The 15,748-nt window shown below is 36.8% G+C and overlaps 2 protein-coding genes across 3 annotated transcripts in view; one reads left to right on the forward strand and one right to left on the reverse strand.

The window, feature by feature from the left end:
- PALS1 (protein associated with LIN7 1, MAGUK p55 family member) overlaps positions 1-6,334 on the forward strand; it is a 53,808-nt gene extending 47,474 nt beyond the window's left edge. For both annotated transcript variants that reach the window (XM_085323341.1, XM_085323343.1), the window contains exons 13-15: positions 28-230; positions 1,525-1,635; positions 3,198-6,334. In XM_085323341.1, coding sequence (XP_085179467.1) covers positions 28-230; positions 1,525-1,635; positions 3,198-3,374 — 491 coding nt within the window. In that variant the 3' untranslated portion in view covers positions 3,375-6,334. The remainder of the gene's footprint in view (positions 1-27; positions 231-1,524; positions 1,636-3,197) is intronic.
- A 1,585-nt stretch (positions 6,335-7,919) lies between these two features.
- Positions 7,920-15,213, reverse strand: ATP6V1D (ATPase H+ transporting V1 subunit D). Its single transcript, XM_085323344.1, has 8 exons — positions 15,099-15,213; positions 13,831-13,910; positions 12,453-12,520; positions 11,690-11,734; positions 11,099-11,202; positions 10,604-10,670; positions 9,322-9,400; positions 7,920-8,686 (listed from the first exon to the last, which is right to left on the reverse strand). Exons 1-8 carry the CDS (start codon positions 15,201-15,203, stop codon positions 8,545-8,547), a joined length of 690 nt encoding a protein of 229 aa, XP_085179470.1. The 5' UTR covers positions 15,204-15,213; the 3' UTR covers positions 7,920-8,544.
- Between the last annotated feature and the right edge of the window lie 535 nt (positions 15,214-15,748).

Consider the following 15,748-nt stretch of genomic DNA (forward strand, 5'->3'; position numbering starts at 1 on the left):
TGTTTTTTTGGCTGCTCTTGTTTGTAGATACTACTCGGAGCAGGCGAGAGAATGAAGTAGCTGGGAGGGATTACCATTTCATTTCCCGACAGGCATTTGAGAATGACATAGCTGCAGGGAAGTTTATTGAATATGGAGAGTTTGAGAAGAATCTCTATGGTACCAGCATAGACTCTGTGCGGCAAGTAATCAACTCCGGCAAGATATGCCTTTTAAATCTTCATACACAGGTATGGCAGAAGCTGTGGTCTATTGTGTTTTTATTCTAGCAGCTACTGTGAAAATCTAAAGAGTTGTATTTGGTGGTTTATGTAAAAAGTGTGTGTTCAAAATTCATTTCCATGTTTGTTCTAAATTTTCCTACGGTAGTGTTCAGTTAACTCCAGTGTGTTCTTTGTATTTTCAATCAAGGAATATTGTATTCATAACATCTTCTGTATCTGTGCTAAAGGTAGAAGGGGCCTTGGTCTCCAAGCTCCTAATTTTTACCAGTTTCAAGTATTTGAATTGAAAAAATAATTAAAATAGGCTTTGTGTGTTACTGTTCTAATTACTTGGTGAACTCTGAAGGTTTTGCAAATGGAAATGAAGTTGTTTGGAACTACATGTGGAAACTGCATTTTGGAAATGYGATTACACAATTCCCTAACAGGCAGGATTACATAATATCATGTAATATTGAACAGCTCTTTAGCTATGAGACCTTTATACTGTGGAGGAAGAAGGGCCAAACTATACATACAGAGTTCAACTTAAAAATTTAGCCAAATGTAGTAGGCCTAGTTGTGGAACACAGCCTGAAATCTGCTGCTGTTGTAACTGCTGCAAGAGAAGAGCCTTAAAACTAAGATGCATCAGTAAAGTCTAGTAATATTGATGTTAGAATTAGCCATCACCAGCTAGGGCTGTATGATGTTTCAGTGGCCTGGCTCATTGGTTCACAGAAAACGTAATGAAAACAAATAGGCTGAAAATTCATAGCACTTTGAAAATTGACTTGATCTAATTCATGTTTGTAAAATTTAAGTTGAATGAATGTGATTCCTTCTGAGACACAGAGAAGGAAGGTTTGGAAAAATAAACTACAAGCTGATTCCCTTTATTTCCTATCTTTTGTTATGCCTTGTCGAAAATAACGTGCTAAGTGCATTTATTGCATCTGTTGTATTTTAATCTTCAAAATAGAAAATTAAATTAGAATTTTTTCTGGTATGTAAAAACACTTCTTTCAATAAAAGCTGATACACTATTATTAGTTGATATACTGATATTATATTTCAGTTTTGGAGAGTGACGGGTTTGGGKTTTTTTTTTTCTTTGGATACCAAGATATGTTTCCTCAGTCTCAGTTAAGAAGAATGCTCTTAAACAAAAGTAAATGTGTTCCATAAAGCTAAAAGATGTTGGAATACCGATTTTATAGGAAATGCGACTGAAATCAGGGGTGGGAGGCATCATTAAACATTCATTTCGTGGGTGGAACTTTTGCTAACTCTTCTACACTTACACCCTATTTTTCTGCAGTCACTGAAGACACTACGCAATTCAGACTTGAAGCCATATATTGTATTCATTGCACCACCTTCACAAGAAAGATTACGTGCTTTATTGGCCAAAGAAGGGAAAAATCCAAAGGTAAYGCATCTGACACTTCTGAAACCATTCTATTTTTTGTTGACAGATCTAGACTGCTTTGAGTAAACATATTTGTGTACTCTTTCTTTGGAATTATGAAATGTTAAAGGTACTTGCACTATACAGGGAGTGCTGTGGTTTAGAGATACATTATTTCCAGATTTATTGGCAGACCATACCAAGGGAAGGACTTAAAGTACTTTTACCTAACTGAATGTGTGTGATGTATGGGACAACTGCTTATTCAGTAATCCTGGGGCACAGARTCTCATTTTAGTTGCAAGATCAGTTGTGGTTCTAGGGCACAAAAATGACCCTTTATTTCAAAACTCTAGAAGACTCAACTTCATTGTCCTCAAGTAAACGTGAGTAATTCTAGAGACCACATGATTTCCCTCTCCCCCTCTTTGGAGGGCCTATTTGCCTTTGAAAAATACTTTCTTGAAAATATGTTCTAAAACCAAGTTGTTCAGATAGTTACTCTGATCCTGCAGGATCTCTCTTCATGTGTCAACATGAATAGTGCCAATATCTCAGTTTTTCTAGTTCTGATTCAGTTAAATTAAAATTTAGTTCTGTAGGATGGAATTGAAATCGAAAAATTAAACCAAGGTGTCTGAAAGCTCAGAAAAGGTCCTTATTTGCTTATAGGATAGAAAGCATGTTATTACTCGGATAACAAAAGATACTGATCTTCATTTTTTTAAGGGAGATGTACTTGCAACAGTGGGAGCACTTTGCCACCACTGTCTCAAACATCATACCCAAATATTCCTTTATATAACAGAGCAATAAGATAATATGCAGAAGATGAAATCAAACATGTTTTTAGAATCTAAGTGTAATAATCAAAACATAAAGTAAAATCATTGAGGTCTTCTACTTCCTTAGTATCTTTTATCTACATGAGCAGTATTCCTGCATCTGACATTTTCCCCTCCAGCTTGTTGTGTGGTTTTTTTTTTTTCTGTTTGCAGTGTTATTTACCTGATGCTATAGTGATTCTGTTGATTCAATGAAAAACACAATGAGAACTAGCATTTRGTTGGCTTTGGTTATTTTCCTAGATGTTTTTTGGGCTAAAAATATTTCAATGATAGCTGTTGCCTTTGGCTGTGTTGGTAGAGGCACGTTGTCTGTTCTACACCATTCAAATGTTCTCCCATGCAATTTCTGACATCTTCAGTCTCTTTGGAAAGATGAGGGGCTTAGCGATCTAACTTATTTTTGAGAAACATGATTTAAGATCCTCAATAAGATGCATGTTGTAGAATAAGTAGCAATGTATCTTCCTAGTTCACCTCYGTCTGGGACAGTTATTTACCAGGTTGTCAGTTGTGGCCAATCAGAAGTGACTGGTCACAATGCCAAAATGTAGAAGTGTCTCAAATGTCCCTAGCTTTCAAATATGTATCATGCTTAAATGTTCTCAGAAATTTTTCAGTAGCCAAAACTGATACCAGGAAGATTTGTGCAGAAGACCTGAGTAGAATTGTCTTTCTGTACTCCACTGTTACACGAGGAAGCTTAAACGCATACAATAACTCTGTTTTGGATTTTAGCCAGAAGAACTGAGAGAAATCATAGAGAAGACAAGGGAGATGGAACAGAACAATGGCCACTACTTTGATACAGCAATTGTGAATTCTGATCTTGATAAGGCGTATCAAGAGTTACTTCGGCTAATAAACAAACTTGACACAGAACCCCAGTGGGTGCCCTCGACCTGGCTACGATGAAAGAGAACAATTCCAAGGGATGGATGGACTTCTATCAAGCAGCCTTTCAAAGGAGATTGTGTGTAGGTCTGCTCAATTCTAATAATAAATGGGAGTGTAAGCTCTRGACCTTGGTGGCTATATACTCTGCCAGTGAAATTGTGTATTACTGAAAAAATCCACTAGTCAGCTTGTGAGCTGATTGAACTAATTTAAGGATTGTCCAAGTTTTCCTTCTCTGTGGCCTAAAAATGGAGATGCTGAAGTCAGTACTAAATTCTAAAGCTTTAGATAMTTTTTTCTAGCAACTACTTTTATACATAAATACACCCTATTTTTAACCTAGAATCACCCTTATAAAATTAAAGATTTTAAGTATGTGCATGTGTGTGTGTGTATATATATAGTCCACCTTGTCACATAGTTATAAATATTAATGTTATTTAACACTTAACTTAATGACCTTGTGGGACATGATGGTAGTTCAGGAGCATAATTTTACAGATCATTGGGCAGAGAAATAATCTACATATTAAATGTTAATATTAATGAGATCTTTCCTGTTTTTAAAAATGCACAAAATGAAGATGCCACTCTGGTCTGGAGCAGCCCTGTGAGGCTTGAGTTTGTTTTTTAATTCTAAAAAACATTCCACTTTCTAATAGCACTGTAATTGGAAAATATGTATAATGTAAATATTTCAGTCCTTGGGTCTTTTTAGTCAGACTTTGTAAGTCAGGTATGACTGCACATTAATTTTAGGTCCAATCAAAGATGAGTATTATATTGATCTTTAGATGTGATATTTTTGTGGAATTTTCATTAAAATTTATTGAMTGATTGGAGCTGCTGTTCTCCACAGATCTGTAGAGATATTTAGAAAGGCAAAGGTTATATTTTTATGAAAAATACAGTTATAAAACATGCTGATTAAGAATCAAATTTTCTCATGTTTTATAACCAAGGATACTGACTAAAACAGAATGATGTGCTGAATATGGGAAGACAGTGGTGGTGGGGACGGTTCTCTCTGGAAATGGTTCATCTTGTGGCAGTTGCTCTAATGGATAGCTAACTGGAATTAAAATAGCTGAATGTAGCTACTGTATTGTAAACTATTGTAATTCACCAGCAACGTATTGCCCTGCATTTGCTCAGTACTGCAGTAGAAGTATGTGTAAAATACTGGCAGTTGACAGAGGAGTCACGAGAAAGGGGAATAATTGGAAATTGTTAAAAAAAAAAAAAAAAAATGAAACAAGTAAACAGAAGGCAAGGTCTATCTGTGTCCTAGCATGTTCTGCAAAGCAGGTCACATCATCGCTGCATCCTCAAATAACTACCTGAGCTGTGAAGGTTTAACTGCTAAAGCTCTGCATCTGCAGTAGGGCTGTTCTATTGCTGAAGCTAACTGAATACTGTTACCTTGACTGGTTTGCTAATCGGTAGCATGAAGAACCTTGAATGTGAATGTTTTTTAATTTTAGCCATAGCATTTCCTTGTTCCTACAGGTAAAACACTGGAGGTATGTCAATGTGTAGTTCACGCCTGTCTAATGCTGATGGATGAAAAGGTAGTTGATTTTTTTCCTCATTGTCTTGCATATATTCTTTCTTCAACTTTTGATGGAACAAATTCATACCCATTGTTGAGAACACAAAGTATACAGCAAGTACAAAGAAATTGTCAGATCACTTTCCTACTTAGTGAACTAATGTGCTGCATTGAAAAATGGAAACATAGAGTGCATTCCAGTCTTGTTATAGCAAAATTATTTTCTAGTTTAATTGTTTTCAGGGCTGTATAAAAAAAAAAAACAATTCATGAAGCCAGATAGTGACCYTTCAGAAGAAGAATAGGGTTGGAAACTTCTATCATCTTCAGTTCATTTCAGTGTTAAAAATAATAATGTTCTATCTGTTGGCCTGAGGGCTAGAGATTCCAAATAATGGCTTTTTGCCTCACATTGCAGGCGTGTTCTCACTGTAATCCTGACTTTGACAGCTACAACATTCAGTTATATTGAATAGTCAGTGTATCATAGATGATGGAACATCTGTTCTTCCCCTTCCCCTTTCTTTTTTTTTTTTAGAAAGATGATAATTGTAGATGTTATAGGTTTTGTTATTGACTCATAGTTGGACAAGAAGGTGGAAAGCATGTGAGAAGGGTGACCTAGCTCAGTTAGGTAGGTATTGCCCAAATTCTTGCAGTCATAATCAGCATAAGACAGTTGCTCTATTCCCTTATATATTCAGTGTTTATATGGAGTGTCAGTCGCATTAAATCACATCATTATTGTATTTGACTAATTTYTGTCTCCCTGAGTGGTACACCGAAGTTATACAATGAAGCTTTTGAATGTAGACTTAGGGAATGTTGCATTAAGTTCAGCTCTACTCTGTTAATTACGGAGACACACAGTACATGCCATCATCCATATAGTGAGGTGCTCTGATAGGTTATAGCCAACATAGTTTTGTCTTCAGCTGAAAGGCTTGAGCAGCACGCAGAAATGTACCAGGCTGTCCATATGCCACCAGTTTGGACTGGAACTACCATGTTGTACCAAGGCAGAACAATTTCTTAAGAAGAATGTGTATTAACTTCCTTACAGTAAAAGAGAATATGCAATCTTCGCTACTGAAAGACTTCAACATTATCACAGGCTTTTAGTGAGCTGTACCAGAATGGAAGGATGGTATCAGTATTTTTACCAGCCCAGATGCAATTAAAAATAAACTTGTTAGTTGAATTGCATACGAATTTTTGAATGTAATTATATGCGGCTTTTTAAAGTATAACATGAGGGTTTAATGCCTTAAAAAATTAAGGTAACTTTATTGAGACCTGTGGTTAGCCCCACATTGTACTTTTATACATGTACCTGCACTCTGTATTTTTGAGACATCATGAACTGCACACCAATGTAAAAATGTAAAATATTTCTAGATTTAAAATAAATCACTGTACAATTTTATTTCTTGTAGTGGGTGTTGGAGTCTTCTTCCTACTGTGTTCCTGAATGCATGAAAGATGCTCTAAGAATTTTACCCATCAGTGCCCTGGGGGATGTTCTCTRTACCTCTCCTACTGGATGTGTGGTGTCAGAAAGGCACAGAACATATTTCTCAGATTTACAGTTTCTCTTACTGCTGTCTAGCTGTAATTTTCTTATAGTTGCTGCTTAGTTTTTCAAACTTAGTTTAATCCTTATTCTTCTCGAAATCACTGTCTCTTTCCTTTCACTCTAAACTCCAGGACTTTATCAGTAACACTTTCTGGGTTCAAGATCACCTCTAAATCACCTGCTGTGATGTGGTCCATTTTCAGACAGACAAGCCTGTCACCTTGTTGGCAAAAGCCATAGAAGATCATCTGTCAGAATTTCAATGCTCCAGAACACAGTAAGTTTCAGAATAGACTTCTCAAAAGTCCCTCAATCTGACCTGGGATCCCTCTGTACTTTATTCCATTCTAAAACCGTTTTCAAGTTGAGTTCTGCACCATCTAAGACAGCTAACTGCCATATGATAAACTGCTGCCTGTAGAAGGATATTGTTACATAGCATTTAGTCCGACAAGTTGCAAAAAACAACTTTCAACCAACAGACACATCCTTCTCTATGCTAAGCTTACACTGAAAGTCAGACTTCATAGGAGCTGTTCTGCCTCAGGCCTGATGGTTCTCTTAAATAACACACCTTAAATCTATTACTAGCATATCCTTCTCCAGCAACTAAAAGCAGGATCTTTCCTGAGTTGACAAAACAGTAATTTCAGCATAGTACAACCAGAAAGTACTACTCAAGGATGATGCTGAAGACCAATAGTTGAAAAATGAAAAGTTCCTTTGTGGCAGTTCCATTAGTTAGKTAGATAAGGATCCTTTTTTCCATCATTAGGGCAAAGATTTGTAAACACATCCTTTCCCTTACTTCTCTTGGCTGAAGGAAGGTTTCAGGGGAAGGCAAAGCAGTTTCCCCTGCCCACCACTAATCATCTTGTTGCTKTTGAGGAAAGTCTCTGGCAGAACATATGCAGGCCTGAAAATAATGTTAGATGGGAGGTCAACACAAATCAAAAGCAGAAGGCTCTCTTTCAAGTTGGACCTGTACTCCTGCATGCAGGGTTGGATTTAGTATTCAGCTGTGGTGCTTTCAGGGTCAAAAGAGAAAAGAAATGCTTCATGCAATTATAAAAAAAGACTTTATGAAATGTGTTACAGAAATTAATTTCCTCAGCCATTGTCCTAGACTTCCCTAATCAGCCCAGGCCATGAAGAACAAGAGCAAGAACAGACTAGAAGTTTAACCTTCCTCTGCTTGTCCACCTGTTGCAATGACAATTTCAGCAGCATAWTTGGTTTGTATGCAGCAGAAGAGTCACTGCTCCTTGATTTCTTATCTAACAAGATTAAGTGAATATGGATWTAACCTGTAAAGGGATGCTCAGTGCAGGTTTTAAGTTGGGGGCAGGGGAAGCAGTATTACTTTGAAATAAAAACTACGGTTTTGAAGCATTTAAGACCATTATCCTCTAGCAACTTGGTCCAGACACCAAACAACACTTGAAAATTTTACTTGTTTCTAGCACAGACAGTACACAAGTTGGCAAAACCTCTAATTAAAACCATAGGCATTTTAGGCCAATGGTAACAATCGTGCAACAGAAATAAATCATGTAAGACTGTGGATTTCGTCAATGGATTAGAAAATGTAGTGGCCTGTACTCACATGTGACTTCAAACTGTGCCAATACCTGCTTTAAGTAACTTYAATAGTTTAGCAGCAAAAACTTTGTGTGCATCTCCCTCCCCAAATAACAGTTTCTGCTGTTACAGTAGAAATGGGARGAATTGGAAAGGAATCTGAATAGAGAATCCAAGGCCATCCTGCAAAAGGAACAAGTATGGACACTCATTCCTACTGTGTAATAGAACTGGAGGATCACAAGGACTCTTGATAGTCTCTACTAAAACCAACAAAAAAGGCTTTCTTGATAGTAAAGCACCTGCATTCAAATTCACAGCTTTCTAATCTCCCAGGAGAAATCCACAATCCAGTCAACTCMGATTTATACATCAACTGAGAAGCGACATAAATATCACTGAGGCAACATGTTCAGTTATATTGCAATTGGACATTGTCTTCTAGGTCCCCGACGCCCATACATAACATTTGTGCTGGGTTACTCRAACAGAAGGTCTTCATCCTTCTCTTCTGCTAAGAGGTTGGCAGGTTCACGTTCCCCACCAGCAGCTCTGCGCAGCTCCCGTTCTTTCTCAGATTTTTCTTTCAGTACTTTTTTCTTTTCCTGTATCTTCTTTAACCTGTGAACAACACGATTTATCAGTGAACACAATAGGATGTGTTCGTAAAACAGGTTAGCAGCAAAGATGCAATACAACTTGGACRTGATAAAGCTGCTTGAAGCAGCTCCCCAGGAAATGAAGATACTATAACAAATGGCAAAAGGCTCTTATGCCTAGCTGCTGCCCCTGAAGAAAAAAAATATCTTCCTTGCAGATGAACCCATTTTTTCATCCAAACTCCAAATTACATTTTTGACTCTAAGCACGGCATTGTGCTACTCTGTTTTTCTTGAATGAAGACAATTCTTTAATCCATTTCAGGTTTGACATTTTCACTTTAGGGAGCCTAAAACACAGACATCCATGGAASAGGCATCCTGAAAGCAGAGCACCTTCACATACTTCATTCTTCTGGATGCACAATAAAGGCTACAAGGCACAATCAAGTGGAAGGGATCTGTTAGTAACTTTGAGACAAGTAATTGCAGATCTCCGATTGCCCAGCTCTGGGAATTCAATATGCAGCAAGAACCAGATCATTTTTAACAGTGTTCACTGACATATTTGGTGAATAGCKCTCTCTCAACTGCATTCTAAGGAGTTTGGTCTATTTGAGAAAAAGAAACCAGCCTTGTCTTGTTTTAGATACTTACCTGTAGAATTCCTCTCGTTCTCTTTCATCCAGTTCTGTGATGATGTAAGAAAGGGTACGCTCAATCCTGGGAATAATCACTAAAAAGAATATATAAACAAGGAAGTTGCTGGACTGCATTTACATTAGGCAAGAATTTTTTTTAATATAGTGCTGGCATAGTTATTTAAAGTTTACCTTTTTTTAAAAAAAGAAAAAGAAAAAGCCACAACAGGTGAGCTGGATTTGAAAGAACACTACCTTCTTCCATCGCATTGTCAGAAACTTCTGTTTAATATATAGCACTTTTACCCACCACATTCTGATCYAGTTAGTTTGAGAAAGCCAGCACATCCAGCTATGATGATGCAAATATTCAAATATACCATCACAAGGGAATATTAAATAAAGTTCTAGCACAAGAGCTGGGCAATTCTGAAGGCTATGTGCCAAAAACTGCCTTTTCAAGGGGAAAGTTGTTATCAACACTGCCAATTTTGAAAGGCTGTAGCAAAAGCCTTTTCCACAGTGAAATTTATTGAGTGATAACCAAAAAAAGCCTGCAAATTCAAAGGAATAAATCTACAGAAAACTGTATTGAAGAGGACAGTTTAGAATCATTTATTAAAATAAGCTGTGTATTGTGATTAAATTCCAGCTGTCAACAACTCAAAAAGAAACTTGAAATAATCAAAACACCCTGATTACTATAACAAAAGGAATCACAGCAGTATTGTGCATGGATAGTACTTAAGAAATTGCAAGAGACAAATTTACAAACAGGAACATGAAGGATAAGGAATTCCGATCAAAGTATCAAAGATAAATACCAAAGAATGTACATCAGGACCACTCTGTTTCCCATAACCTGAATTTAACAAAAATTGCTCTCTAGATGGCTACTTTGCCATCCATCCAAAAACAAAAAGTCACCACCTCTAGGCTGGACACCACCAATCCAGTTTCAAAAGCTRTAACACTAGGAAATGTTACAAAATAGCTATTAGAACATCGTAACACATAGCAACATCCCTCCCTTTTGTTTCGGGTCAACAGATTTGACGAGGTAAATAAAAGATGACTGGCAGACGCTCCAGAATACACATTTTTGAAGTCTACTCAGTGCGACTTCCTAAGTCTCTTCTCATGTTTGCATACTCATTTATCTCTGTGTACACCAACCACAGTTTAATCAACTTTTATAATGGGAAAGCAGTCAGAAGAAGAGCAGCTTCCAGGACTCTGCTCTCCATCTTGTAAGGAGATTCAAAAACACTATGCATCCCAACAGGGAAAATACTCACCATGTTCAATTGCATTCACACGTCTGTTTGTTATTTTAATGGCTTCATCCAAAGTAACAAAGGATGTCTGATGGAAAGATATTCAGTAATTAATACATAACAGAACAAACTCAGCATTTTCACTGATCCTACAAATAAAATGGGCAAAATTCTTGATGGGAGCAGAACTGTTTCCACTAATGTCACTGCTCTTCCTATTAACAGATTACTTCTGAATGCTGCAGTTAGCAGTTACAAGTCTACTATATCAAATACTAACTCCCTGAAGAAAGTTTCTTCTTTGTATTCTTGACTAATGAAATCAGTGAAGCTGTAGTATAACCAAGTTTTATGACTGAAAAAGGTCTCCAACTTTGTATCACGACAGACTAAAGGATTATAGTGCAGYTGAAAGCACTAGGCTACAGTCGCTGAGACTGCTTTACTTTCATTTATGAACTGTGAGAAACCAGAGACCCCTTCTTTCTCCCCCCTAGTTTTTTTCCTCCCATCAACCTGTAAGGAGGCCAGTTCTACAAGCAGTTCCACAGCTTTGGCATAGTTCCTCTTCAGCTTGGCCAGTTGTTCTCCACCCCTGGCCAAACCAGTCAGCTCATAACCTGAGGGAAAAAAATCATCAAGTAGTATCTGTTGCTAAAGCTATCATGGTGTTTCCTAACTAGAGAAAAATTAGTATTTTACAAACTACAGGGATACAAGATGGCTCAGGAACTGACAAGGTAAAGTCTTSGTCTATTAAAAAAATCTCTTTATATAGTGGTTTATTTAAAAAGTCATTGTTTTGCATGTCCGCAGTAACATTTGTCAGTCTTAAAAACCTCCTTACCTTAACCTTAAAAATTGGTCATCAAGACCAATCTTCCTCTAGTCCGAAAAACACACTGATTTAGGGAGTTAAAATCCACTATAGTCCCTAATAACAACCTCTCTGTGTCACAGGAACATGGGTAAAGCACCATAGAGGAAATACATACTACTATGCCTGTACTGTAAACTGATTTATCTGCAAGGCATGACAATACTTTTCTATTAGCATAGAGTAGCTATAAGTACCTGAAAGACATAAAATACTCGTTTTGTACTTACTGTCCCCTCCTTCCTGGTAATGCTCAAAAACTGGCAAGGTTACACCTAGCAAAGGCAAAAAAAAAAAAAGTGCAAGAGAAAGTGTTATTTATTTATTAAGTACAACTCACTTTTTAACCCGATTTGCTTCTAATAAMTTACATGAGCTCAGAAGCTTTGTTTTCAAAATCTTGACATATAGATTGGGAAGATTAAGTCATGCTGGTTCTGCCATTTTTAATAGAACTTCAGAACTATATTRCTTTACATCTCATTGAGATATAGGCATATAAATATAAAATTCAATAAAGTATATTCAATTTTCCTGTGCTTCTGTTTAGCAATGTTTTCCCAATGCTTAAGGAATGCTTTGAGCATTTGATTTTAATTTATCTTTCTTGATTTCTTAATAGACAACTCTTGCTATATTCTGATCTCTTGCTTATTTCCTGATGTTAATTTTTTAAAATTTAATTTCCTGATTTCCTGACCTGKTTTTAGTGCCCAAGGAGGAAAAAAAGCCCAATAGGCATTATGCTTTATTTGCTGATCTAGAAATTGGACTGCAGTTTACATACCTCTCACAAAATGGTATGAGTGTSACTAAATACGAAAATTCATCTGCTGTATGCAAAAATCTTAGTAGATTACAAGTGTTCCTACCGTTAGATGAGTAAAAGAAACAAAGAAGAGGAGACAGTGTTTGGAAATACTACAGCATATTTCAGAGTCTCCTCCCTCACATCCCTCATGAGTTGGAACACCCACAGTCTGGAAAAGTCACCTGCTACGTTGTCTTTTTTAGCTCTGATCTTGACTTGAGCTTTGTTCACATTTTGGATCACAGTGGTACTGTAAGGAAGAAAATGTATATCTTAATTGGGAAGGATGAAGTAGTTCTTTAATTCATTATATACAAAATGAAGTAGTTATCAAATTGCTGTAAAGATTTGAAAATAGTTTTCAGCTTAGTTTTCTGAGCAGACCTCAAAGCTAGCACAGAACTTTGAAACAAATGGGCTTCCAACAATGTTCAGAAATGCAAAAGAAAGAGTCTGGGAAGTGTTATTTTAGAAACACCTTTGATCAAGTATACAAAGCATATCTGAAAACTAGCCAGTTATCTTACAAATTACTTCAAAGTATTTTAATAATACTAAGTCTAAAAAACCCATAAGACCCTCCTTCCACTAAAAGCAAAGGAATTTCAAGGTTAAAATGCAAGCTGAAGCTGTAATTTTTAAGTTCATTTTTAAGTTTTAAAATTTCATTTTTAAGAGTTCATATGTATTTGTTCTTTCAAAACAGTAATGAGTTTGTTTATTCACTAACTCTATCAAAATAACAAACCTAAGTTTCTACAGCAATTTGCCTTGAAGGACTCTAAAGTGTCTTAATGTCTTCCCAGAACAGGTCACTGTATCCAGCTCTTCTACTGAAATGAAGTWTGCTTACAGGGCGGAATCTGATTATTGTTTATAGCTAAGCAGTACAGCTGGTTAGGACAGGAAAACAAAGGGCACTATGTCCAAATTAAAGGGCAAAAAGTCTTTTATGGCTGCTGTGTACCTATAGCAGCATACAGATCACTACTGTGTCTGATCACTTGGTTCTTCCCCATTAATTGGTATTATAAACTGAATCATTAACAACTCACCACCTTTCTTGCACACAGTCTATTTCCAGTTAAATAGATTACTCAAGCACCCTAGGCAGAATTACGATTTATTCCAACACAAATATCCCAGTGGAGGAAAAAGATTTGTTTCCCCTCATTAACTGTAGTAAGGCAAGAGATTACCATCCTGCCCGTAAGTCCACAACAAAGGGGGAAAAAATAAACAAATAGTCTAGATTCTGCTACGTATTTTTATTGTATGTTTTGCTGTTTTGTATTTTGTTGTGTAATTTCTGTTAATCTTTCTGCTTTGATTAACTTCCAAAGGGATAGACATTTGCATCACACAAATCATCTTTTTCCTGCAGTGATGTCTCCCACCTTTATTTATCCCATTCATCCTGTCCTACCTAGCTCACTGCCTTCATTTGCTCTTTTTAAAGTGTATATAAGAATTTTACTTTTCTTCCAAAAGAGAGTTCAGCAGTTTGTTGATCACTTTCCTATGTGTAGGATTCCCACAAGGAAGCTCAGCAATCCTTACCTGAAGTCTCCAGCTGTGAACTTTGCTTCAGCAAGCGAAAAGGCAGCTTCTCTCATCACCTCACCCATCAGCAACTTAGTCTGGGAGAAGAGGAGGAAGGAGGAGGCATCAAATATAAGGCACATCCTTCTGTAGCATAGATAATTAAAAACCTCAAGAAAATAATACAGGATTTAAGAAAGAGAAAATCTTGTATTATCTCAAGCTAACTTTCAAACCACAAATCATAATTCCCAGGTGACTGGCAAGAAAAAAARATATATATTTTAGCTCTTTGATTCAGTTTAAGAATTCAAAAAACTGCAAAAGACTTATCTATCTTTATCAACAAAAAATCCTACTAGGTGAGGGTTAGTTCAAACAATATAATGGCACAGTGGGAAAACACTCTTACTTGATATTGTACTGAATAATAAAAGACTTCTTAAGTTGTTGTTCAGCATCCAGATTTACACAGCTTACTGAAACTGCTCTCTCCTCCTGCTTCAGTTTTCCAATTTTTACACATTTCAACCCCTTGTTGCTAAAAAARAAAATGCTACTCAGAAGCAAAAGCCTTTGTGTATTAGCCAGTGCACTGCTGTTCTCGGTCTATAGGCAACCAGACATAAGAGTGCCAAGAGCTTGTCTAAAGCACCATAACAAAGTACTAGTGCTAACCATGCCATCTGTAGCATTACCAGTCAAAATAGTACAAACAAATCCCATCTAGTACGGGAAAACAGAACAAGGGATACTGGGTTCTACTGAGTATTTTAGATTTTGTCACTTGTGCTGCAAAGAACGCAAGAAAGAGGACATGGCATTTCTTCATGAAGGAAGAAATTCCATCTGGATGAAACTTCTTGCCCCTACTTCCTGATGTACCCAGTCACGCAAGAAACAAATCTGCAGTGTCCTCTCAAGCAACAAAAATAGTACCACAGAACACATTAAATCCACTCCTACATATTTAGCACCATCATACCAAATCCCCTATAATATAGAAGATGCAGTAGGGAACTCTAGATTTAAAAGAAAGCAGAGTCTAGGACTGGTTGGAAAGAGGTGAGGAATATTAAGTCTTACAGAATTTCAGTACAATTGAGGCCAGGAAAATACACTTCTGCTCACCTGTCCTCAGTAGCCTTGCTTATAAAACACAGGTCATCCACACAGCTGTACTACATTCCAGCCTACCTTACAAAGTTAGCAGAATGGGAATGTACAACTGACAGATAGCTTTCAAACAGAGTGAGCCAAACACAGGAAAATTCTAGTTTACCTACCTCAATAATTTTCTTAAGGATCTGCCTGAATCGAAGTGTCAAAGCATCAGATTTTTTCTTCAAGAGGTTACGGCCTGTTTGGGCTCCTTTCAAACGAGCCTTCATGATGGTCTGAGCCCTGTTACACAAAGAAAGAAACAAAAAGATCCTACATCGTCCAAAGGGATAAGGAAAAAGTCAAAACAAGTTTTCTGACATGGACATGACAGGAATTATGAAGCACCTAAGAAGAATCAATGAAGTAAACCCGGGTGGACAATTCAGGAAAGAATTCTATTTTTCCATTTAAAATCAAGGGACCTTATATCCTCCCCATCAATGAGGATTAAAAGTTTGGTATCTGTAAAGTTGAATATCATGGAAAATTGAAAAGTTATTTTTCAGCCTCCCCATAATAGCAAACGAGTTTTCATTTTTCCTGATGACAGCTACCACAAATGAACCATTCTGAGACAGATCTGGTAAGTGAAGGATCCCTGTTTCGCTCTACCGCTGAACTACAATTTAGTTTGAGTAATTTTTTTTATTTAGGTTAACTAAAATGACATTAGCTATACTACAAAAAGCGCAAGTTGTGCTAACTTAAGTTACTGCTTTGTACACACAACTACTACACAAAGGACAACACTCAAGACAACTCTGTGTAAGGA

The sequence above is a fragment of the Rhea americana genome, unplaced genomic scaffold (assembly GCF_003343005.1).
Source record: "Rhea americana isolate MKP2758 unplaced genomic scaffold, rheAme1 scaffold_84, whole genome shotgun sequence".
NCBI classification, from domain to species: Eukaryota; Metazoa; Chordata; class Aves; order Rheiformes; family Rheidae; genus Rhea; species Rhea americana.